The 25,556-nt window shown below is 41.4% G+C and overlaps 1 protein-coding gene across 1 annotated transcript in view; it reads right to left on the bottom strand.

Moving 5' to 3' along the window:
• The window catches only part of OPRM1 (opioid receptor mu 1), a 135,333-nt gene that overhangs the window by 5,183 nt on the left and 104,594 nt on the right, over positions 1–25,556 (bottom strand). Inside the window, exon 2 of the mRNA XM_066594554.1 lies at positions 863–1,215. Coding sequence (XP_066450651.1) covers positions 863–1,215 — 353 coding nt within the window. The remainder of the gene's footprint in view (positions 1–862; positions 1,216–25,556) is intronic.

Genomic DNA, 25,556 nt, shown 5'->3' with positions numbered 1-25,556 from the left:
CTCGTCACGCCTATTCCCCTTGCCAAGAGACGGTGAGGGGGAGGGAAGGGATAGACAGTTTAGCTAAACTGTCTACCCCCACCTAATGGCATTGAGGCCTTTGCGTATATGATCCAGGCTGTCTGAACAGGCGCACAATCGTTAGGTTTGTGCGTTCATTTACACGGTTTTACATTGCCAGCGGCTGCACGTAAAGATGCCTACGGCCGTGTGTGTCTGGCCTAAATATGATAAAAACCCGGAGCTTGAGTGCATTCAAGCCATACAACACGTAAGCCTATGGTACAGTATATAATCTGGGATCTTTGAAGAATTCTTGTAATACTTTGCAATAATAATATGCAACAATGCCAGACAGAAGGCTAAACAGAATCACCCAGCATTTAAGGTATAGTATGGGGGCCTTTAAACAATAAGAATTTGAGTAACTGCAGTTTAGAGCTAACAAGGCAATTACTGATGGTTGCAAGCAAAATGCATAAAAAGAAAGAATTTACTAGGGGGTCAGTGAGCTACAGCAAATTATTAAATTGATGATTCAGCTAAGTCTATTGATAAAACTATTTTGTTACACAATTAAAAAGGTTCTTTATTAAGATTGTTGGGGAATTAGGGGAGGGGGGATAATGGGGAAAATGGAAGATATAGGTACGAGTAAGGTAAAGATATATACACTGTAAACACTGAACAGAAAATGTATGTGAATATCTAATGGCGATGCCATCACTGTAATGAAAATGTGTATTTTATGACCATGATTTTCTGTGATTGTTATGACCTGCTCATTTATGATCTTCTTAAATGCCAATTAAAAAGAGTTTTTTCTTTTAAAAAAAAGGTTCTTTATTAATTAATTACTCACCTCTGTCATTTCTTGTGGTTGCCATTAACATTACTGGTAATCCAATTGCTGAAGAAAGAATCCAGTTACAGACATTGACAATTTTGGCATTTCGTGGTGTCCTGAAGTCTAGAGCTTTCACTGGATGGCAAACGGCTATATACCGGTCGACACTCATTGTAGTAAGAGTAAAAATACTTGTGAACATGTTATAATAGTCTATTGATATAACAACTTTACATACAATATTACCAAAGGGCCATGTTCCCATAAGGTAGTTAACACTTTGAAATGGTAGGGTACTTGTTGCAAGGGCATCTGCTAGAGCAAGATTAAAGATGTAGATATTGGTAGCTGTCTTCATTTTGGTGTACCTAGAATATAAAATAATGATGTATTAGGCTTTATTAAATCACCATATTTTTTTATCACAGACGAAAATACTTTAGCTACTTTCACCAGTCTCAAAACATCATCATAGTTACTACCTATAAAGATAATTTAGCCCAAAGTATTCTTCAAATAAATAGAAATGCTACGAGAATTTGAAATATTATATACATATATGCACTTGTATGTGCATGTCTATGGTACAATCATTAGATTTGACTCCCCAAAGATTGAGTACATTCTCTATTCAGCATAGAGTCAACATGGCCATTCAGAACACACAAGAAGGGCACAGATTCTGACAAGATAATGCCCTCCCCCTCCAGTACAATCACTTGCCTTTAGGGTTTATGTTTTATTGTTCATGTCACACTTTCACAACAGTTGCCTTGGGCACAACTGCAAGGGATTGATCTACTTCCACTCCCTCAATCACACACTCATAGACAAATCATAAATCATACCCGAACATTGTCCTACACATCCAAAATACACAAGCCACTGGAGACCAACTATTTGACAATTCTGATGCCTTGATTTTGGTACAGTACCGATTCAAACAGGCACTCATTATGTTCCAGCAATCAAAGGGTTACACTCTACCAAAGGCTATAAGTTCTAGAGAAAATTCAATGACCGACCATATTAAAATCTTAAGCTCTAGTACAAATGGTGCACTACTGAAAAAATGTTACAAAAACACAAAATTCACAGACAGCCCTGAAAAGGCTTTTTGCAATTTCCTGCTTCTTACACTAGTTAGTAGTTGACAGCACTATGTTAAAATATCATAGTCACACCCATATAACCCTCCCCCTGATCATTTGAGCCCGGCTGGATTTTTTCGTTCTGAGGTTCATAGAGGCCCCCAGTCCTGGCTCTTGAGATATATTAAATGGCTAAATTATTATACTTCCTTTGTTCTACATAAAGAATGTTTACAACACATGGTTTGGGAGGGGATTGCCTCAGACCCAATGTCATGTTAAAATTCATTACCGATTCTTTATAATCAAGTTGAATGGTGTTTATCAATTCCTTGCTATTCAATTAAGTGGTGTTTAGATGCAGTTCTGTTCTGGCAGACCTTATGCCATTCCTTTATTACAGGATGTCCATTGCAGGAAAATGCTTGGATGGCCATAACTTCCCCAGGCAAAATCCGTTGATTGCCAGGGGTGCCTAGATCAGAATCCGGGGTGATCCTTGTTTTGCCTGGGCCCTGCATTCATTGAGGGACTCTTATCACAACCCCTTTAAAGGCTTCCCATGATACAAATTCAACACGTTACTGTAAGATCACAGCAACTCAGCAGGAAACAATCCAAATCACAACCACTGGGTCATGTTTTTATTTCAAAGCTAATCATCTTGAAAGGAGGTATAAATTTGTATTTCTATATCATTTATTATTAGTTTCTAAATACTGAGCCACATTTCAACCCAAGTTTCAATGCAAATAATGGAGAATGCATTATAAATGTTCCCGTTATTAACTGTTCACTGATGCAAGATTGCTATTGGGAAATCAATCCATTAATCCATCAAAAATTGGATCTGCCTATTTAGCAATTATTCTCCATTAGACTATATACAAAAATCAATGTGTGCTAACATCGAGCGCTATATTATTCATAGTTATTTTAGTAATTGCAGATCCTTTCTTCGTCAATGCCACATTAGTACACAAATAAAATAAGCAATTACAGATGTAGTGGCAATAAGTTAATCAATGTGACAAGGCTCAATTTGCCATTTCTTGTAACTCCCTTGATATAACAATATATTTGCAGTTTTCCATAGGACTGCACGTAGATCTTTACTCAACAAGGGACACACTAAAAAATAACAAAAGCTCATAGACAATTTCAGTTTTGCATGATGTTTAAGGGCTTCCTCATTTCATATTCAGGCCTCTGTCCCAGATTTCTGTATGGATAGTCAAAATTGACGTCCAGACGAAAACCTGGATGGAGCCATAAATTTCCATTACTCAGATTTACGTAAGATTTACGTTTGAGCTGGTTTCTGTTCATTTGCGTTGGAGAGAATAGCATAGTTAACTAAAGTAAACTTCCAGGTTTCCATCTGCTTACTGTTTTCAGTGATCCAGATGGAAACCTAGATTGTAACCCAGGAAAGGAGTCCTGAACTTGATGTGAATATGCTCTAACTGCTAAATTAAGTGCTCCCTAAAGTAGAAATATTAATTTGCTTTGACAGGGCTATTATACCTTGTCATTTTAGTAAATTGAAAAATCAAGGAAAATAGATTATTAAGGGAAAAAATCAGTAGACTAATACATCTACAACATGCCCTTATGTAGGGGAGGAGCAGTGCCCCCCGATCTACTCTGTTCAAAACAACTTAAAACTGTGCTGACAAGCAGCTCTAGCTACTGGGACTAAGCCTCACCTCCTGCCTGTGAAACAGCCAGGAGGAGTACAGTGCTGTGAGCATGGGAACAAAGCCTAGCCACAGTGATGCCATCTTGATAAGCCCAGCCTATGGTGTTCATCTTGGCCTGATGGAAATAAAGAGAGCGGCATCACAGTGTATGTGATGCAGTGGAGAGGAGCAAAGCAACAGCCAACATTAGACAGTGGAGCTGAAATTGTGGAGGCTGTTGTTTTGCTACTACACCAATATAACCCCATGCTGAGTTGAGTGAGCTTCTGAGGAGGGTCAGTATAGCCATACCGCTGACCAGGACCTGGAAGAAGCTGTTGCTCCTAGAGCTTGAGGGCTGAGTTGAGCTGGTAGCACTGAGAGGACACGCTGTGCCTTTCTCTGGGATGCAGAAAGAGAGAGAGTCGCTATGCTATGGCCCCAACATTGATGGGCAGCTGGATTGGGATTGCCAGGAGCATCAGACCCATTTGAGGTTGTGCCTTTTTCCTTCATATGTAAGTGGGCCCCGATGTATTAGTGAGCAAACCATAGGACTATAGTTGGTTCACAGGCCTGCGATGGGGGTTAGGAAAAGGATTGTTGTTGGCGCCATTAATGGGTTTATTAGTTACAGTTAGAGGTGTAATGTATAGAGTATACAGTAAATGTTAATTAATGTCATATATGTAGTGCAATATTGCAGCAAGCCACCTTACACAGGAGAGAGGAGGTTGTAAAGCAAAGTGTCTCCTATGGGGCCAAAGTGGTTGAGGTAGTGGAATAGGAATCTGACACATTGACTGAAGACCCAAAATTGGTCAATTGACTTGGTCATGCAAGATGTCATATGCTATGTACCTGAAAATTGTTTATGTCGTGTGATGCTAAAGCAATATTTAGGCCTCCTGCACATGGGCAGGTCAGACTCCGCATGCAGGATTCCCGCAGCGGATTGCGACTCAGTGCCCGGCCGGTGACCCCAGCTTACCGCTCCGCCGTCTTGCTCCTCTGCTGCGAATATGCCTCCAGCGAGCCAGCGCACATGCGCTGTACAGAAGACGCTGGCCCGTCGCTATGGAGATGATCCCAGGAGCTGCGTCATTCTGCCATGATGATTGCAGAATGGCCGTAGGATGGACAGATTCCATTGACTGCAAAGTAAGTGCCAGAGAGACCCTTATTGGGTCACTTTGTGTGATATTGCTGCCACCTTATCACATTACTGGTTATCCTAGGAGCGTAGGATTTTTAAAAAACTTTTTTTTTCTTTATATATGTAATATTGTATTGCAGAGAGGTGCCAATCAGTAAATGCACACCTACTCATTGATTCTACTCACCCCAATGTAATTCACTGATTGGCTGTACAATGTAGCCAATCACAGACAAATGAATATGAAATCCATATGGAAACAATCACAGACAATATGACATCCATATGCAGATTAGATCGTACTTTCAGTGCTTGCACTATAGATGGGAACTGCTTATCATTTCTAAGCTTCAAGTTATAATGTTGAAAGCAGTAAACATTATAGATAACTCATAACCTGATACTGTACGTACACTTTATATTTTTACAATAGAATATGATACCTGTGTAATAATATCTTTACATCCACTAACACAGCTGCCTATCAATGTACATATATAAGTCTGATAAACAGTATATTATTGGGGACTTTTCTGCATGCTGAACTCAAGAACCTCATGCTGAGGGTACTTATGCCATTTAATGCTGTAAAAAAATAGAGCAGACTAAAGAGCTCCTCTAAAATACACATGGCATATGATTTAAGAGGTTTCTGTTCATTACATTAAAAAGAGGCTAATAGGATGTACTCTGCCACAAGTAATAGTGTTGTAACACTAACAGACATTCATCTAATTAGTACAGATGTAGCTAAAAATAAAAGTACAGATGTCAAATTAGTTGTGGTTTTCACTGATGGAAATATTGTTTGGTAGGATCAGGTCTAAATAGCTGGTTTTAACTAACCTAATACCCATATGTTGTAAAACCTAATATAGGATAAATTCACATTTGTATCAGGGATTCAGTTTACCTGCTCGGTTATCGGAGCAGGAAGACAGAATGCCTTGGATGTATGTATCTGTCTCATAATGGAACCAAATTGTGCTGAACGGACCCTACTGACTATAATGGGGTCTGTTCAGTTCTTGCACTTGTCTGGCATTTTTACTGGATGAAAAAGTCCTGCATGCACGATTTCTTTGCCGAGAATTTCATGCCAGATCTGCACTGGAGGACTAAATGCATTCACTGACACAGGTGTGAATAGAGCCATATACACATACTGGTCTTTATTATATCTACATATATCTATCACACTTGCAAATCTTGCATAAACTTAAGAAATCCAACGGTGTAAGGGTTAACTGTGCAAGATGAATGAGACTTTGGTCACTTGGTATAACTTTAGCATTGTTGCAAAACAGTTCCTAGCTAGAGATGAGCGAGCACCAAAATGCTCGAGTGCTCGTTACTCGAGTCGAACTTTCAGTGATGCTCAAGAGTTCGTTTCGAGTAACGAACCCCATTGAAGTCAATGGGCGACTCGAGCATTTTTGTATATGACTGGTGCTCCACTAAGGTTTTCATTTGTGAAAATCTTAGCAAATCACCAAAGTCATGTAAAAAAACACAGAAATGGATAGGGCAGGTGAGGAGCAACATGCAGGGCTGCATTTCGGGCTCCGAGGTCTCACTATTAAGCCACAATAGTGGCAAGAGTGAGACCCCCCCCCCCCCGCACTGTCAGCATAAAGATCATTCTCCTCTGCCACAGCTGTAACAGCTGTGGCAGAGAAGAACGATGTTAGCCCATTGAATTCAATAGAGACGGCAATACAGCGAATGAATTCATGAATGGGTGTGAGTGAGAGCTGCCTCTGATTGGTGAGGCTGTGACCAATCAGAGGCAGCTCATTCAGCAGGCGGGGATTTTAAATCCCCGGCTGCTGAATACTACTCAGAGCAGTTCAGGAGAACTGCCGGCCGGCCGCGGCTGAACTCCGGCTGCAGCGGAAAGGTGAGTATAATTTTTTTTTTTTTCTTTACACATTTTAGGATGATTTTAAGGTAAGGGCTTATATTTTTAAGCCCTTCCCGAAAATTCATCCCGCGCTCGCCGGCAGCCCATTGCTTTCAATGGAGCCGGCTGTATTGCCAGCTCCATTGAATTCAATGGTCAGTGCTCGTTTAATCGAGACGAGTACCGCGTGGTGCTCGTCTCGAGTAACGAGCATCTCGAGCACCCTAATACTCGAACGAGCATCAAGCTCGGACGAGTATGCTTGCTCATCTCTATTCCTAGCCCAACCTCCTTTGCCTGGAGAGAAGGGAGGGTCTGGTTGCTGTGGGCAGAGAGAGATGCAGTGGGTGGGCGCCCTAAGGGTGACTACCCACAAGCGGTTTTTTTTCCACTGCGAATTCGCTGCATTTTTTTCCCAATTGTCAATGGGACTTTTTAATGTTAAAAACGTACCGCACCAAAAACATTAGAAAGTCCCATTGGCAATTGGAAAAAAAATGCAGCAAAAAAAACACTAGTGGGTAGTCACCCTAATACAGCAGACTTCAGAATGCAGAGTTTACAGTGCAGGAAAACTTAGTACATATTCAGCAATTACTTGTCATGAAAGTCAATGGCCACAGAATGACAATAATGATCACCCCGCTCCCATAGACTTCAGTATGTGTGGGTGTCAGTTATGGGTGTTCTACTATACGGTGATCTATACTTCAGACAGCCGCATCGGAATCATAAATAATCTTAATATTTTCTTCAAAGGTTCAGAAGATTTACGCACTGCTATTAGCTATATACACATATAGTCACTTGAAGCGGTAGTTACTCACAATGGCTCTCTGTTGTGATGGGACTTTTTGGGGGAAAACATTTAGGCTCACTCCCATGCGCTTCACATACAGTCCAACGGCCTCTCCTTTTCCTCCATCTTCAGCGGCACAAGGGCTAATGCTGCCCTCATGCGCCTCTATGGTAGCAAACCCTCAGATGGTAGATGGGTGCTCCTCAGCTGGGAAGATGGACTCCACTCAACTCCACTGCCCTACTCGCATTCAATCACTCATACTTATAGATTCATCCACACCATGTCACATGACACTGTAAGATAGATACATCAAACATGCAGCCAAGCTCACAGCAATGATTATAATGGGGTTAACCCTTCAGACGCTGCAGCTGTGCAACACACATACAGAAAATAGACATGACAGCTTTGCACAGTGCATCTACATAAGACAGAAATGTATGACAATTATGGAGGGGTCCAGAATGATGTTCTGGAACACTAAAACACGGTTACCCGCAGCCCATACATCAATGGAAGCCGTCCGTACAGATTTCGCAGCAAAATACGGCATGCTGTGATTTTTCTCCTGCTCATGGAATACACAATCCGCATCCGCAAGGGTGAAGGAAAAATGAGTAAACCAGCCTAAGGTGTTCTTTGTGGATACTATGGACAAATCAGACAGATGTAGGGAACTGAATTATTCACCGGATTGTTGCGTTTATATGTCTCACATGTGTTGTATACATCATCACTAGTATCAAGCAAGAAAAAGAGCTCTGCTAGATCTGGACAATATCAGACTTTGAATTTATTGAAAAACAAGAATTTCATATGCTTGAAGTGCGCTGTGATTGTCACCAATTTATCAATTGCAGATGAGGTTACAGACTGCTCCTACAGGGTAGAAAACATGACAGTTCTCTTTAACCCCTTACGGACACAGCGTATTTTGGCCCAAAGGACCAAAAGGACAGATTTTGTGGGGATTTTCATCTCCACTTTTCAAAATCCATAACTTTTTTATTTTAACATCAATGTGGCCATATGAGGGCTTGTTTTTTGCGAACTGTTGTTTTTTATTGGTACCATTTTTGGGTGCATATAATGTATTGTAAAACTTTTATTGATTTTTTTGGAGGGTAGGGAGAGAAAACACATTAATTGTGCCATTGTTATTTCTTTTTTTTACAGCATAAGGGCTTATTCACATGGATTTATATTGGCCGGGTTTCCATGTCCTGATGATATACGCTGCCCTTGTCTGCAAGGGGAGGAGACGTGGCAGGGCGGGAGCTTGTGTGCTGAGCTCCCACCCCCTCTCCGCCCCTCACCACTGTTTGCAATGGGATGGGGAGGAGCTTAGCTCCGCTCCATCCCGTCCCTCCCATTGCAAACAGTGGCAGGGGGCGGGAGCTCAGCACACTCCGCCTCTTTCCCTTGCAGAAAGGGGCAGCGTATATCGATCGGGCGTGAAAAACCGGCCTATATACGTTCATGTGAATAAGCTTTGGGCTGTTTTCACATGGCCGAGAAAATCGCACAAAATTTTGTGTTACAAGATGTCCAAATCTCGCACAAATATGAATGGCGTCATATACATGAGCAATTTTTTCCTTTGCAGCGCAGTGCGGAAAACAAAATCAGCATGTCCTAACTTTAAGCGCTCCCTCGAAAAAAGCCTTGCCCATTGTTTTCAATAGGCTACTTCCCTGAAGCATCCATGTGGAAATCACACGTTCCTGAGCGCGATATTGGGTCAGGTTTCACAGCCCGATGTCCTGGTCGCTCTTGTGAAATTAGCCTTAATCGTGCAGCATGAATGACATAATAAATTTTTTCTGTGGATGCAAGATTATTTTTCTCTCCGGTTTTCCTACTTTTGCACAATAAATACCCTTTCTTCTACATCATTGCATTCAAAGTCCCATAACTTTCCATGACACTTTCCATTTTCCATGGACAGAGTTATGTGAGGACTTATTCTTTGCGTGATGAGCTTCAGTTTTTATTGGTACCACTTTGGTATACATAGGGCTTTTTTGATCACCTGCATTTTTGGGGAGATGAAACGAACAAAATAAGCATTTAGCCTCAATTTTTTGCGATGCAGGATAAATAGTGTGTTTAATTTATTGTGCAGGTTGTTACGGATACGATACCAACTATGTGGAATTTTATACATTTTAATTTTTTTTTTTACAAATACTATTTTTTGTACACTATTTTTATTTATACTTTTACATTTTTTATGTCCCTGTAGGGAACTTCAGCTATAAAAGCTATGGTCACTATGATAATGCATTGCAGTACTTCTGTACTGCAATGCCTTATCACTCACAATAGCAATCATAGGCAATGGCAAGCCGGGACACCAGTACCTGGCATTTAGCTGCCATTACAACTCATTGGCTCTCCGCTATGACATCATGGCAGGGCAATGATGTCACAGAGGGAGCTGATTCCTCTCTAAACCCTTTACATGCCGCTATTTGGCATGGCATGTAGAGGGTTAGCGGTGGGGATTACTATTTTTATCGATCGCCGCTGTTGCAGTGGGTGGTTGGTTATTAGTCACAGCCGGCTCCTACTGCAGGATAGTACAGGCTCTGCTTCTGAGCTCGCACCATCCATAGAACATAAGTTTACATCCTGTTGCCTTAACTACCCTGCAGCCAGGATGTAAGCTTATGTTCTGTAGTGTTAAAGGGGTATTCCAGAGACTGGGCAAAATTTTTCAAAATTTCCCCAATGTTTCCACTTATTGCCACTATTCCAGAAATCCATCTAAATCGTCAAACTGAACTTCAGCACCTTTTTTTTCTGACCTGTGCCATTGTGGCTTTCCAGTCAGCGTTAGACTTCCACAATATTAAAATGGCCACTAGGGAGTGCAAAAACTACATCTCCCAAAATGCCCCTTTGCAAGTTACTAACGAGTGCGAATTTACAGTTGTGCAAATGTGTCGTCATTACAGAATGGAGTGTACAGGACGTAACCACTGGATACCAATGGAGAACTAAGAGGAGCGGAGAACACAGATAAAGCCATAACCTGCAGCTTTGTAAAACGATTTATAATATTACATTGCAAAATTACATTAAAGGGGTTGTCTCACGGCAGCAAGTGGTGTTATACACTTCTGTATGGCCATATTAATGCACTTTGTAATATACATCGTGCATTAAATATGAGCCATACAGAAGTTATTCACTTACCCACTCCGTTGCTGGCGTCCCCGTCTCCATGGCTCCGCCCCGTCACGTGTGCCGATTCCAGCCAATCAGGAGGCTGGAATCGGCAATGGAACGCACAGAGCCCATGGTGCACCATGGGAGAAGACCCGCGGTGCACCATGGGAGAAAACCGCAGTGCATCCCTGGGAAAGGAGCGGCGGCCATCTTAGGGAGAAGATTTTTATAAGTTCATATTTCATCACATCGGTGAGTAGCAAGCGGTTTAAAAACCGCTTTAAAGTGCTATTTTATGCCGGGGGGTGACAGGGGGAATGGGCTAATTTAAAATTTTGATGTTTTGCCTCAGGACAACCCCTTTAATGCTCACTTTGAATTACTGGAATACCCCTTTATGACTGCAAGGCTCTGATTTTGTAGAGTCACACTGTAGGACAGTTACTACTGTCTTTGTTCTGCATAGCAGGTTTAATTAGAATTGTATCCGAATAATCAAAAGGAAAATTACCGTTAGGGCAAAAACATGGGCGCATGCGCTAATACGCTCGCCATTGTGGAGCGTATTAGTGTATAAATAGGGGTTATTTTTTACCATTTAAACTCTGCGCTAGTGCATTCAAATTTGAAAAAAAGTGGGAAGATAGGTCCTGCCATATCTTTTATTGCGCATAGTATTAATGTGCTAGAATCCCGATAGTGGAAACGAAATCATTGAAATCAATGGTTTTGTTTCCTCCCATAATGCGGCCTCGATTTTCACGGATGCATAATGGGCCAAAATTTGTTTAAGCCCTAATTCCTACTATTTTAGAGCACTAAGGAACAGTTTTCTTTATGAGATTTGATTGTTGACTATATTCTTGAGGGCGATTTTCCCATGCTTGGCAGCATAGAACATATGAGGGGAATCCATTACCCTTCGACAGCTTTTCAAACTTTGCGCCAGAGCACAGGAGTTTGAATATAACCGCGGGAAAAAGGTGCTGTCCAATCTTCCATGCATGCAGTACTCACTATGTATGGGGAAGGATATGGCAGGCGAATTCAATGAATGGCTGAGCGCTGTGACCAATCACAGGCAGCGCTCAGCTGTCATTCCATGAATGGCTGAGCACTGCCTGTGATTGGCTGAGCGCTCAGCCAATCAGACCAGCACTTTCAAGAGGCAGGGATTTTTAAATCCTCGGCACTTGAAAGTGCTTTAGATCAGTGCCAGGACTGCAGAGAGAAGGCATGCCGGAGCCCGGACAGCGCTGCTAGGTGAGTAATGTAATTTTGTTTTTTTTTTCTACACCTAGGGATGATTTTCAGGGAAGGGCTTATATTTAAAGCCCTTTCTCGAAAATCACTGCAGGGGGTGCCTGCATCCCACAGCTTTCAATGGGGCCAGCAGTTGTGACAGCTGTGGCACGGGGTTCCTTCATCCCTGCGGGGAGTCCTCTTGTCACTGAACACTGTGACAGTGCTGTCACAGTGTTCAGTGATGAGGGGACTCGCTGAGGGATTTTTTTACACACAGCACGGACCTTACCGGCACACGGATGTCCTATCTTTTGCAGGTGTAAGTATTTTGCACCTGTAAAAGACGGACATGTGAACACACCATAGGAAACCAATGGTTCTATCAGACGCGCTTTCTTTTTGCGCTCATAGCGGGCGCAAAAAGATGCCCATCTGTCTTCGACCTTATGGTGATGGAAATGAGGTGGGATTCATTATGAATGTACATGTAGGGATATTGGGAAAAATGTGAGGCAACTTAGGTGGAGATAGTACTTACCACCTGTGTGATAGGGTAGAGGTTCGGCGTGTGCTGGTTTTAGAGATAAACTGGTGTGATTAAATACCTATGGCTTTTAAACTTGCTTTGGCAGGATGAGAACCGCGTGTGATGTCAATTGTTTTGTATTGTTTTGCGGCCGTGATTATCATGGCCGCACAACGGGACAAAGACATGCCCATGTGTTTAAGCCCTCAGTATTTCCATCTCCAAACCTTGTTCATGCGCAAACACATTCCGCTGCAGTGAGCGTATTTGCGCATGAAATTGTCTATCAAAACCCTAAATTGTAGCAATGCCTTCATTGTATTCTGTGAATATTGTATGTACGAACTGTTTCATCTGTTTTCTATGATTATGCTAAATTGTACTCCTAGTAGAAGATTTCATATAGCATAGCTATTACATTTTTGAGCATGCAGTATCTAATTTGTGACGGCGCTACTTTTATTTGTGGATGCATTTAACCTTATTATGGCAGCTGGTTTTAAAGAAAATGTCTACGAACCTTAATAATGAATTTATCTACTTTCATCTTTAGGCTCTATTATCTCCTTGGTCTATAATTATGCCCTTATTGTACAATAATGCGATTTCAATGTGCTAAAAAGATTATTGGTGATCCTGCATAAATCTCATTATTTAGTAATGTACTGCATTCCTTTGCAGTAAAGTTAATGAATGACTAGAAAAATAACCGCAAAACATACAGTGATTGGGGAATAAGTTGTGGTCAGAAATGTTCTATGGAAATCTGATAGCATTTCACTGGTTTTCTGGAGTAGTATTTCTTAAAGGGGTTTTCTCAGATTTAAAATTGCTTCACAATCACTCTGTACTTCCTGATTGCTGCTGACCAGGTCATGTGACTTCTGCAGGCAATCACTTTCCTTAGATGGTCACTGCTGTGGCCAGTGATTGGCTGCAGCACTCACATGACCTGGTCAACAGCAACCAGGAAGGTCAGAGTAGTTGTGAGGCAATTTTAGTCATGGGAAAACCCCTTTGATATTTCTGGCCTCAGAAGGGGTTAAGTTTCTCCTTAGGGAGAGCACCTAGAAGGTCCAAGGAGACTTATAGAGTACACGCATGCTTTTTGGGAAATTCATGTAAATGGAAAGATGAACCAACACTTCTACAGTGCCACCTATTGGAAGGCAGCATTCCTTCAAGTCAATGTCAGACCTTTTGAACTAGCCTTGTAACTGGGAATATCAGCCAAAGCCAAAATCTTCTCATGAAGAAACAGATAACCATGGTTTTTGCCCCTCATAAGTGTGCAGTAGGTTGCTGGTTTGGCTGAGTCAGCAGGGGTAACATTTCTCCTTAGAGAGAGCACTTATAAGCAGTGAAGAGACTTATAAGGCCATGCATGCTCATATGGGAAATTTATAAAGCAAAAGAAATGCTGCCTTCCAATATTTCCCGCTGTAGAGGCATTGTTACATTTTCCAATTAGAATAAATTGCATAAATTTCCCTGTTTGGGGTGAAGTGATCCTGCAGTAAGGAGTGGAGACATGGGACTCCCATTCTCAGGACTGGTGGGGATCTTAGTGGTGAGATTTCCACTGATCAGACTTTTATCATCTATGATTAAACACTTAGGCCTTAGTCACACGGGCGTTTTTTTGCGCGATTTGCGGATCGCAGGACGGATGCGCATCCGCAAATCGCATGACCTGGGCCAAAAAAATCGCCCGAAAAATCTGCTCCTAGCCGCGTTTCAGTAGAAACGGGCTGGAGCTGTCCAGCGCATTGAATTCAATGGAGCCGGCAATACAGCCGGCTCCATTGAAAGCAATGGGCTGCTGGCGAGCGCAGGATGAATTGTCGGGAAGGGCTTAAATATATAAGCCCTTCCCTGCAATTCATCCAGAAAAGTGTAAAAATAAAAAAATTATATATACTCACCTTGTCCCGGCAGACGGAGTTCAGAGCAGCCGGCCTGCAGTGGGTGTGAAGGGGGTGTGAGTCAGACTTGCCTCTGATTGGCTCAGCGCTGACAATTCATCCTGCGCTCGCTGGCAGCCCATTGCTTTCAATGGAGCCGGCTGTATTGCCGGCTCCATTGAATTCAATGGGCAAACATTGTTTTATGCATTTTTTTTTAAGTTTGAAACATGCATCATAAGTGACGTAATATTTTTTTTCCTGCTTGTTGATATAATTATATAACATTACATATTTGTTTAGGATTTTTCAATTTTGAACAACAAAAACCTCTTTTCCTGGTAATTATTATTTTTCTTTGCATCACTACACTCAAAGTCCCATGACTTTTTTCTTATTTTTTCATCAATGGAGCTCTGTGAGGGCTTTTCTTTTTTCCAGCATGAGCTGTAATTTATAATTAATACCATTTTTGGGATACATACAGCTTTTTTGGGAAATTTATTGCATTTTTTGGGGGCAGCAAAATGAAAAAACTATGCATTTTGGGTCCATTTTTTTACCGTTTTTGCAGCATAGTATGAATAGTGTGTTCAATTTATTGTACAGGTCGTTACAGACGTGGCAATACTAATTGTGCATTTTTTTAAAATAAGAGGAGAGAGAGTGGACAAATGCATTTTTCTATCCACTATTTTTTACATTTTTTTATGTCCCCATAGTGATTGTATGGTTGCTATGAAAATATATTTATTATTACTAGCAACAATATGCCATGGCAGACCCAGACTTCAAGAAATGGCATCCAGTTGCCAAGGCAAGCCCTTTGCCCTCCGTGATTATTTGGTGGTGGGCCGATGACATCACAGCGGGAATGAGCTCCCTCTGTGAACCTTTTACATGCTGCGATCAATATGTTGATTACGGCATGTATGCAGTTGACAGCGGAGATCAGTGATCTTACTGATCCCCACTTTTGCAGTGGGAGGCAAACTGTCACAGCCTGCTCCTTTTGCAAATGGCACAGGCTCAGCTTCTGCATCCTGTTATCGCAAGTATCAGCCACCCAGGATTTAAAGTTATGTTATATAGCATTAACCCCTTAACGACCAGCCCATAGTGTTTTTACGTCCTCCCGAAGTGGGCTCTATTCTCTGAGGACGTAAAAACATGCTTCCTGCAGAGAATAGTGCCCCTCGGGCTGTGGACGTGACAGCTCCATGCTGTCGGTGTCCGCAGGTAGCTGACAGCATGGAGCTGTCATCCCGGGCTGTTCGGAGCCCCCCCGGCATTGCGATCGGCGCTATGCAATGGATAGCGCCGATCGCAAAAAAAGTAAATAAAAATACATAAAAGTTAAAGATTCAGCTGCTCTGATGGATCGGATCCATCGGAGCAGCTGAAATTACTCACCGAGGTCTGGCACGCTGCTCCCCGCTCTCCTGCCGCTCCGGGGCCCGAAGCCGGTCTTCTGCGCATGCGCGCCAGGCGGCATTACGTCAGCCGCATGCGCAGAAGGCCCGGCGGCGCGGGAGATTTAAAATCTCCTGGCTCCCGGCTCCTGTAGGTAGCCGGGAGGCAGGAGATGTCAGCGGGGACTGCGGTGAGCGGTCCCCGGTACCGCGATCGCCGTTATCCAATGGTTAGCGGCGATCGCGAAAAAGTTAAAAAAAAGTTTTAAAAAAGTCAGTTTCACCTCCCCTCATGGATCGGATCCATGAGGGGAGGTGAAAATACTCACCCCCAGTCCTCAGCGGTGTCCCGATGTCCCGGGACCCGAATCCCCGTCTGCGCATGCGCGCCCGATGATTGACATCGGGCGCGTGAACAGACGGGCTCGAGCCCCGGGAAATTTAAAATCCCTCTGCTTCTGGCTGCCATGTGTAGCTAGGAGCAGAGAGATTATACCGGGGACATGATCACATGGACATGACATCCAATGGATGACAGTGATCATGTAAAGTGAGAAAAAAGTGTAAAAAAGTTAAAAAAAAAAAAAAGTAAAAAAAAGTTTTTAAAAGTTTAAAAAGCGTACGTTTCATCTCCCCTCATGGATCATATCCGTGAGGGAGGATGAAAGTACGTACCTAAGGCCCCCAGATTTATCCGCGGACCTTACCACAGCTTCTGCACACGCGCCCGTCGCCAAAATGGCGGGCGCATGCGCAAAAGCTGTGGATTGCCAGGATAATTTAAATTCTCCCTGCTCCTGGCTACAAAACGTAGCCAAGAGCATGGAGATTTAATGGGGGTCCGCGGTGAGCGGTTCCTGGTCACGTGTTCGCCATTATCCAATAATGGCGATCACGTAAAAGTAAAAAAAAAAATTTGAAGTTTCATCTCCCCTCACTGATGCGATCGGTGAGAGGAGATGAATCTTTTTACCGGAGGCCTGCGTATTTGAATCCCGACGCGATCTTCCTCCGTGGACCTTCCAGGATTCTGCACATGCGATTGCCGGCAAAATGCCGGACACATGCGCAGGAGTCAGGGAGCCCAGGAAATTTAAAATCTCCTTGCTCCCAGCGACCAACGGTCACAGAGAGCCTGGAGCAGTGACGGGTGGCCTCGTTGAGCGGTCCCCGGTCACGTGATAAAAAGGTAGCGATCTACCTTAGGCCGGTCTCACATGACCGGATAGGAATGACGGATTCCGCATGCGTCTGATCCGTGGTAATACGCAGATCAATCGCATTGGATTACACAATTCCGCTCACATTAGCGGGTCAGAATTGCGTAATCCACTCGCAGAAAAGAGAACGCAGCAGGTTCTATTTTACTGCGGATATCGGCAACATAGAGCCCATTGTGCTCCATGGTCGCGGATATACCCGCAGTCCATACGCAACTACATTGTATACGGGCTGCGGGTACCCGCGTCATCGCTAAGCGATGGTGCGGGAAATACAAACAAAGGTGTACTGTGCATGACCGCCTGTGTGAGTACGCAGTTATGCGCAGTACATTACGCAGCTGTACGCAGGGTCACAGCCGGGCTCACAGATGGGATCCGCTGTGGGCCTCCGCAAGCGAATTCCGCCTGCACCCGCGTGAGCCCGGCGTTATTCAGACCGCTACCTGTGATACGTATTTTACAAGAAGCCCCGGGAACGCTCGCTTTCCTGCAGTTCCAGGAGCACCTTGTTGAGCGCCTTCTGTGTGAGACCGCCGCACCTCATCAAGCTTACGGAGACTCACAGAGCGCCACTTTTTACACCCCATACCCGCCACTGAGGTCATGAAATACCCCCAAAAAGCATGAGAGGAGGGGGGGGGGATACCCGGTTTTATTGCCCCATGGGCCCATTCCAACCAGCCTCCGTAATTACCCCTGTCTTCGGAAATACTACACAGTTCACATTTTTACTTTTATCTAAGATTTGCGAACGCCAAAAAGGGCGCGGAGGGGGAGGGGGGGAATTTTTAGGGAGTCAATCTTTATTCTGTACAAATAAGCAATGGGGCCTGGAATTTATTCAGTTGTGCCCTAAAATCCAACAGGTGTTCCGTCCTTTATAGGCCTTGCCATGCGTCCTGTAAGTAGATTAGGGCCACAATGGGTATGTTTCTGAACTCGGGACAAACGGGGGTATCCATTTTGGGGTGAACGTCTTCATTCCTATGTGCACTGTACAAAAAAACTGTTTTTAAATTGAAAAAATTGCCAAAAAAAATTGAAAATCGTAACTTTTTCCTTCTGCTTTGCTTAGATTCATTCAAATACTGTGGGGTCAAAATACGCAGTACACCCCTAGATGAATTCGTTAAGGGGTCTAGTTTTCAAAATGGGGTCATTTGAGGGGGTTCTTTATAGTTTTGGCCGCTCAATGGCTCTATAAGTGGGCAATGGGGCCTGAAATTTATTCAGTGGTACCCTGAAATCCAACGGGTATTCCTTTCATTGTAGGCCTAGCCATGGGTCCTGTAAGTCTATTAGGGCCACAATGGGTATGTTTCTGAACACAGGACAAACAGGGGTATCCATTTTGGGGTGAAAGCCTTCATTTATATGTGTGCTGTACAAAAAAAACTGTTTTTAAATTGGCACAATAGCCCAAAAAATGAAAATCCTATTTTTTTCCTTTTGCTTTGCTTAAATTTATTCAAAAACTGTGGGGTCAAAATATGCAGTACATCCCTAGATAAATTCGTTAAGGGGTCTAGTTTTCAAAATGGGGTCATTTGTGGGGGTTCTATAGGGTTTTGGGCGCTCAAGAACTCTACAAGTGGGCAATGGGGCCTAAAAGGACTTCAAGCAAAATCTATGTTCTGAAAGCCACCGATTACTCCTTTTATTTTGGGCCCCGTTGTGCATGCGGACATAAGATTAGGGCCACAATGGGTATATTTCTGAAAACAGCACAAACAGGGGTATCCATTTTGGGGTGTAAGTCTTCCTTCATATGTGTGCTGTACAAAAAAAGCTGTTTTTAAAATGACAGAATTGCCAAAAAAACAAAAATCCAAATTTTTTCCTTTTGCTTTGCTTGAATTTATTCAAAAACTGTGGGGTCAAAATGCGCAGTACACCCCTAGATAAATTCGTTAAGGAGTCTAGTTTTCAAAATGGGGTCATTTGTGGGGGTTCTCTATGATTTTGGGCGCTCAAGAACTCTACAAGTGGGCAATGGGGCCTAAAAGGACTTCAAGCAAAATTTGTGTTCCGAAAGCCACCGGTCGCTCCTTTCATTTTGGGCTCCGTTGTGTATCCAGACATAAGATTAGGGCCACAATGGGTATGTCTCTGAACACGGGACAAACAGGGGTATCCATTTTTGGGTGCAAGTCTTCCTTCATATGTGTGCTGTACAAAAAAAGCTGTTTTTAAAATGACAGAATTGCCGAAAAAACGAAAATCACAATTTTTTCCTTTTGCTTGGTTTGAATTCATTCAAAAACTGTGGGGTCAAAATATGCAGTACACCCCTAGATAAATTCCTTAAGGGGTCTAGTTTTCAAAATGGGGTCATTTGTGGGGGTTTTCTATGGTTTTGGGCGCTCAAGAACTCTACATGTGTGCTATGGGGCCTAAAAGGACTTCAAGCAAAATTTCTGTTTTGAAAGACACTGACTACTCCTTTCATTTTGGGCCCCGTTGTGGACTCAGATATAACAATAGGGCCACAATGGGTATATTTCTGAACACGGGAGAAATAGGGGTATCCATTTTGGGGTGTAAATCCTGATTTTCATGTAAACTATAGGAAAAAAATATGTCTTTAAAATGACAGATTTGCAAAAATATGAAATTTTACTTTTTCTCCTCTAAATTGAATTAATTCCTGAAAAAAAACTGTGGGGTCAAAATACTCATGACACCCCTCAGTGAATACATTAAGGGGTGTAGTTTTTAAAATGAGGTCATTTGGGGGGGTATCTATTATTCTGACACTCATGAGCCTTTCCAATCTCGGCTTGGTATAGGAAAACAAAGTGTTCCTCAAAATGCTAAAAAGTAATGTTAAATTTGTACGTCTCCTAAATAGTTAAAAAAAAACGAAAGTTTTTCCAATGTGCGCCCAAAATAAAGTAAACGGGTGGAAATATAAATTTTAGCAAAAATTTCTATATTATGTTTGCACATATTTAAGATATTGCAGTTGGAAATGTGAAAAAATGACGATTTTTTCAAAATTTTCCCAATTTTGGCGCTTTTAATAAATAAACACAATTTCTATCGGTCTATTTTTTCCGCCTAAATGAAGCACAACATGTGGCGAAAAAACAATGTCAGAATCGCTTGGATATGCAAAACCTTTCTGGTGTTTTTCCATGTTAAAGTGACACATGTCAGATTTGCAAAATTTGGCCTGGTCATTAAGGCGCAAACAGGCTTGGTCACTAAGGGGTTAAGGAGTAAATCTCCATTTTATATTACTTTTGGTTGCCATTTTAGGGGTTCCAATCTAATTACCAGTTTCCCTTAGAGATTTGAGCGCAACATACAATATTTTCAATATATCATGGTTGGTCTGGAACCAATAATTTTGTATGTTGAAAGGGAAATTTATTAGTAGTATGCACAGTGCTCATAATCTTCTTTAAGTGGTGGCTACAGGCAGTCAAAATCTTATCATTTAACATTACATAGCACTGCGGAATAAGTTGGTGCTATACAAATAAAGATTATTATTATCTACATCTGTAGATAGAACCAAGGAAAACCTTTTTAACCTTTTACATGCAGTGAACCTTGTGACTGTGCCATGTAAAAGGCTGTCACCCAATGGAATCCCCCAATGTGGTTCTGATAAATTGCTATAGCACCTGGAGGATTGAATATGGCCACCGTGTCTGCCACAATACTGGCCTATGAGGCTTTGCCTCTGACTGAGCTTTATAGGCTTTATAGTACTCTGCTAAACTAAAGTATAGCAGTGCATTATAAGAATGAGAAAGTATGGTGATATACAAGTCCCCAAGTGGGAGAAAAATAAAAAGTTTAAGCATAAAATATTAAGAAAAAAATAACAAAAATACAAAATGTCAAACCCCACCTTTCCCATTTTACTATGTAAAAAAAATGTACAAATCTGGTATCACTGCATTCATAATGACCCAGAGAAAAAAGTTAGTATGTTATTTAACCTACTAACATACTTATTTAACCTTTAACGGTGCTCACCTTAAAAAGAGAAACAAAAAACATGGCAAAATAGCTCATTTTACCTATCTCACCTTACAAAAACGAAATAGAAAGTGATCAAAACGTTGCAGGGATCAACAAATGGTGCAATTTAAAAGTACAACTCATCCCACAAAAAAAAATCCCCTCACACAGCACGGTTGCAGAAAAATGCGTCTTTGAATGCAGCAATAAAAGACAAAAAAAATGTGATATGTTCCCAAAAATTGGAAAAAGGAAGACTAGAGTTCACCCCACAAAAAACATGCCCTCATAGAGCTCTGTCAATGAAAAATGCAGTGGGTGTGAAGGGGGTGTGAGTCAGACTTGCCTCTGATTGGCTCAGCGCTGAGCCAATCAGGGGCAAGTCTGACTCACACCCCCTTCACACCCACTGCAGGCCGGCCGCTCTGAACTCCGTCTGCCGGGGCAAGGTGAGTATATATAATTTTTTTATTTTTACACATTTCTGGATGAATTGCAGGGAAGGGCTTATATATTTAAGCCCTTCCCGACAATTCATCCTGCGCTCGCCGGCAGCCCATTGCTTTCAATGGAGCCGGCTGTATTGCCGGCTCCATTGAATTCAATGGGCAAACATCGTTCTTCTCTGCCACAGCTGTTACAGCTGTGGCAGAGAAGAATGATTTGTCTTCTATATGTTCTCAATGGGGTCGGCGCTGCCGCTGCCGGCCCCATTGAGCGCATATAGAGAAGAGAACAGGAATCGCAGATCGCAGATAGGTGCGATGTGCGATTTCTGTTCTATAATTTATCGGACGAGCGCATAAAAAGCGCTCATGTGTTCGATACCATTGCAAAGCAATGGTTTTAAAAAATCGCCGGACGCATGCGCATGCGCAAATCGCGCAAAAAAAACGCCCGTCTGACTAAGGCCTTAGAAGCTTATTGCAGATTTTTCCATTATTGACATCAATGTACCAATGAACCTTTGAGTTAGCTTCGGGATACAATATTTTCAGCATACCATGGTATTTCTAAAGCCATTATAACTTAAAAGCAGACTCAACATACAAGGTCCCACATAGTCCAGATCTGTATGATCTGTGATTGACTGAAAAATTTAGCCAATCTCCTTGGGCATTTTGCTGGTAAAGCCCCTGTATCATTAGCCTGCATTATAAAATGCATGCACTGATTGGCTGTCTAGTATCTTTACGGTGTAATACTATACGTGAAGGCAACTCCATTTTATTTTACACTGTATCTGCTGTAGATCATCATTAAAACCTTTTACATGCCAGTGTTCCCAAATGGGATCACTACTTTTCAATTATTTTAGTGGCCTCAATTTTACTACTTTTGTTTAAAAAATTTGGCCTGTAAAAGGTTAGAAGCTCTTGTTCTGAACCTAAAAAGTGAACTTTTAGCAGTACTTGCTGACTTCATATGTAATGGGCTTATTTTATCTGTAATAGGTATTTGCTTAATTTTCTTTAACCCCTTAAGGTTACAGCCTATTTTGGGTTTAGGGATGCAATGATTTTTTAGGGGAATTTCATTTCTACATTTCAAAAGGCATAACTTTTTTATTTTTCCTTTGACATGGCCGTATGAGAGCTTGTGTTTTACACATAGCTCATACCCTCATAGAGCTCTGTCAATGAAAAATTTAAAGTGCTACGGCTCTTGGAATGCAGAAACACAAAAGCAAAACATTAAGAAAAAAAAGTGGTTTTAGTGTACAAAAATAGCAAAACATAAAAAACTGTATAAACTTGGTATCGCCAGAATCACACTGACCCAGAGAATAATGTTATTGCATTAGTTATTCTGCATGCTAAATGCCATAAAAATGCTCAAAACACAAATGGTGGAATTTTTTTTTAATCCCTCTTAAAAAAATCTATGAAAGTTATACAATACATTATATATATCCAAAAATGATGCCATTAAAGATATAACTTGCCCTTCAAAAAACAAGCCCTCATACAGCTATGTCAATGGAAAAATTAAAAAGTTATGGAAGTATAGAAATGTGACGATGAGAAAAACAGAAAAATTAGTTCATCATTAAGTGACAAACATTCTTCATCATGAAGGGATTAAGGACTTTACGTCTAACAATGATCCACTTTAGAGTACAAAACAAACAGTTTTATAAAGACAGAACACATTTAGTTTTCTTTTATTCTTTTTGGACAATTATAGGTTTACTTTTTTTCACATACAGACATTTAAAAAAACTGTTAAAACAGATGTTCTTCAGTCACAGCGCGCCATTGATTAGAGTTGCAGCTAAAGAGAGAACACAATGCGTAATCCTCACACATCAATGTTTGATGAATCACAGCCTCAGGATTCTCTAAAATACATTAATAGATTTAATGAAAAAAATAAATCCTTTGGAGTCATGTTTGGAGATGAGAGCATTCGGTCAAAATAATATGTATGTATGGGTCCTGCTTCCAGCTCATAAATAATAGAGCGGCAGTTTTTGCACCAAGCATTTTCTTACTAAATTCTATAAATGTTTCTCTACATCATTTTTTAATAATGAAAACTCTTGTGACCTGTGCTGTAGACTGAATAGTCCAAAGTTTTTATTAATACTAATGGCTAATGTAATCTACGAGAAATGGGGCTAGAGGCAGTATTTCTCGAAGAAAGTTCTTGAACATTTTATTCGTACAATTTAAAGGCATACTAAGCCTAATGTCTGTTATCTCTGGTTACAGTGCAGCTTAATACATGATTCCCTACAATCAGCCACTTCAAGCTGGGGAGAGGGGAACTGCAATGTGGTATTTTCACCCTTTATAGTTGTAAAATGATATGACATTAAATTTTGTCTGCCTGCATCCTCCACCAACAGAAAGAGGTTGTTTAGGGTTAGAAAACCGCAGCTGCTTTCTTCCATCACAGCGCCATGCTTGTCCATAGGGTATTGAATGGCATTGCAGCTCAGCTTCATTAAAGTGAATGGGAGCTGAGCTGCAATACCAGAGACAACCCCATGAACAAGGGTGGCACTGTATTTGCAAGAAAGCAGCCATGTCTTTCTAACCCGGGACAGCCCCTTTAAGTGTGAATGCAGTAAAAGTAAATCAATTACAAAGAAACAAAACAGCTTCTACAACCTCCACTAAACATGAGCTGCATTTGATATTGAAAAATATGTAAAATCCAAAATTAGGAAAGAAAATAAATGCAAGTATAAATTACACAAAGTTTATGTTAGGTACAAGCAGATAGAAGTTTCCACCATATGTTTCACTATTGCGGCATTCTGTCTACTGTGTATTACCCAGTTTCAGGGTTTCATTCATTGATTTCCCGCCTGCCTTAGTTTCAATTAATAAAATGTAATTTATGTTGGTTTATCCACTTGCACTGACTTATCCTGCACCAATTATTTATATGACTGAGAAAAAATAATCTCCAGTAATCTCCTCTGAAGTGACTGCCCTGAGCTAGTCTTTGCTGTAGTGAGACTCAGACAAGAGCAAAGATGTTAACTATTGTCTTTGCTGTGACCATTGTACGTCATTGACCATTGTATGTCCATTTCCTTCCTGATCGTAGCGTTGCTTTCCTCACCAATGTGTAGTGCTTACCATTTTACATACCTTGCATCCACTTGAGACATATTTGTCTATTGGTCTTTCAGAAATGGCCATTTTTACACACTAATCTCCATAGAGATGGCCATAGACATGAGATTTTAGTTGGTAAATCTAACTGAATTTGACAGGGAGAGTCCGAGTGACTCCAACATCTAACAGATGAGAGAAATGGTTATTGGACAGGTTAGATTTCAAAACTGCATAATTTAATTATTTTCATGAAGTGGTGCTCAAGATACCTTGCAGCTTATTAATTATATATATCGTTGGGCAGAGCTGAGAAAGATAGCTGTTGCTATAATGATAATGATGGTTATCATACATTATGTAAGGTGACTCACAAATATTACACTGAATAACAGTTATATATGTATATCTACCTACCCTTTCCCACTAGATTATATTAACTAAATACTAGATGCAAAGTTTATCAATCCACTGGGTACTAGATTTATCTAACTACCCTCCTAGGCAGAAAGTATACCTAATTGGACACTAGCTACTACCCTACCAATCTTCCTTCTCTAGGACATCAGGTTGACTATCATCCTGCTGGAAAACAGATATCTGTCCTTTCTTGTAATTTAGAAACCAAGAGCCTAAATACCTTTCTCAACCTGGAATTTGCTTACATCAGTGATATATAGGGGGGAGACAAAATATGGAAACACTGTACGAAATGCATGCCTTAAATTACATGGGAATATAAATCTTATTTCACAATACAACTTGAAAATTTCTAAATATATCAAAAGGGCAGCTCAGTGCTAATGAATAAAATCTCATGTAGATCCCTCCTAATGGTCCGGGATCCATACATGTATACTGCAGCGGACTTAGAAGGCGGTGCTGTAGTTGTTACGTGATGCAATGATCTGTATTGCAGCGCCAACACGTCGTAAGCATAATTTGTCTTTGAGACAGCTTTTTGAGCAGTTGTGAGGGACAGAGCTGATGGTATTCCAACGTGGTCAAATTGTTGGGACCCATATGGTGGTGTGTCTGTAACAAAGT

Source organism: Eleutherodactylus coqui, chromosome 3 (genome assembly GCF_035609145.1).
Source record: "Eleutherodactylus coqui strain aEleCoq1 chromosome 3, aEleCoq1.hap1, whole genome shotgun sequence".
In the NCBI taxonomy this organism is placed as follows: domain Eukaryota; kingdom Metazoa; phylum Chordata; class Amphibia; order Anura; family Eleutherodactylidae; genus Eleutherodactylus; species Eleutherodactylus coqui.
Note: the sequence above shows the minus strand (reverse complement) of the source record. Positions and strands in the feature narration are given on the sequence as shown.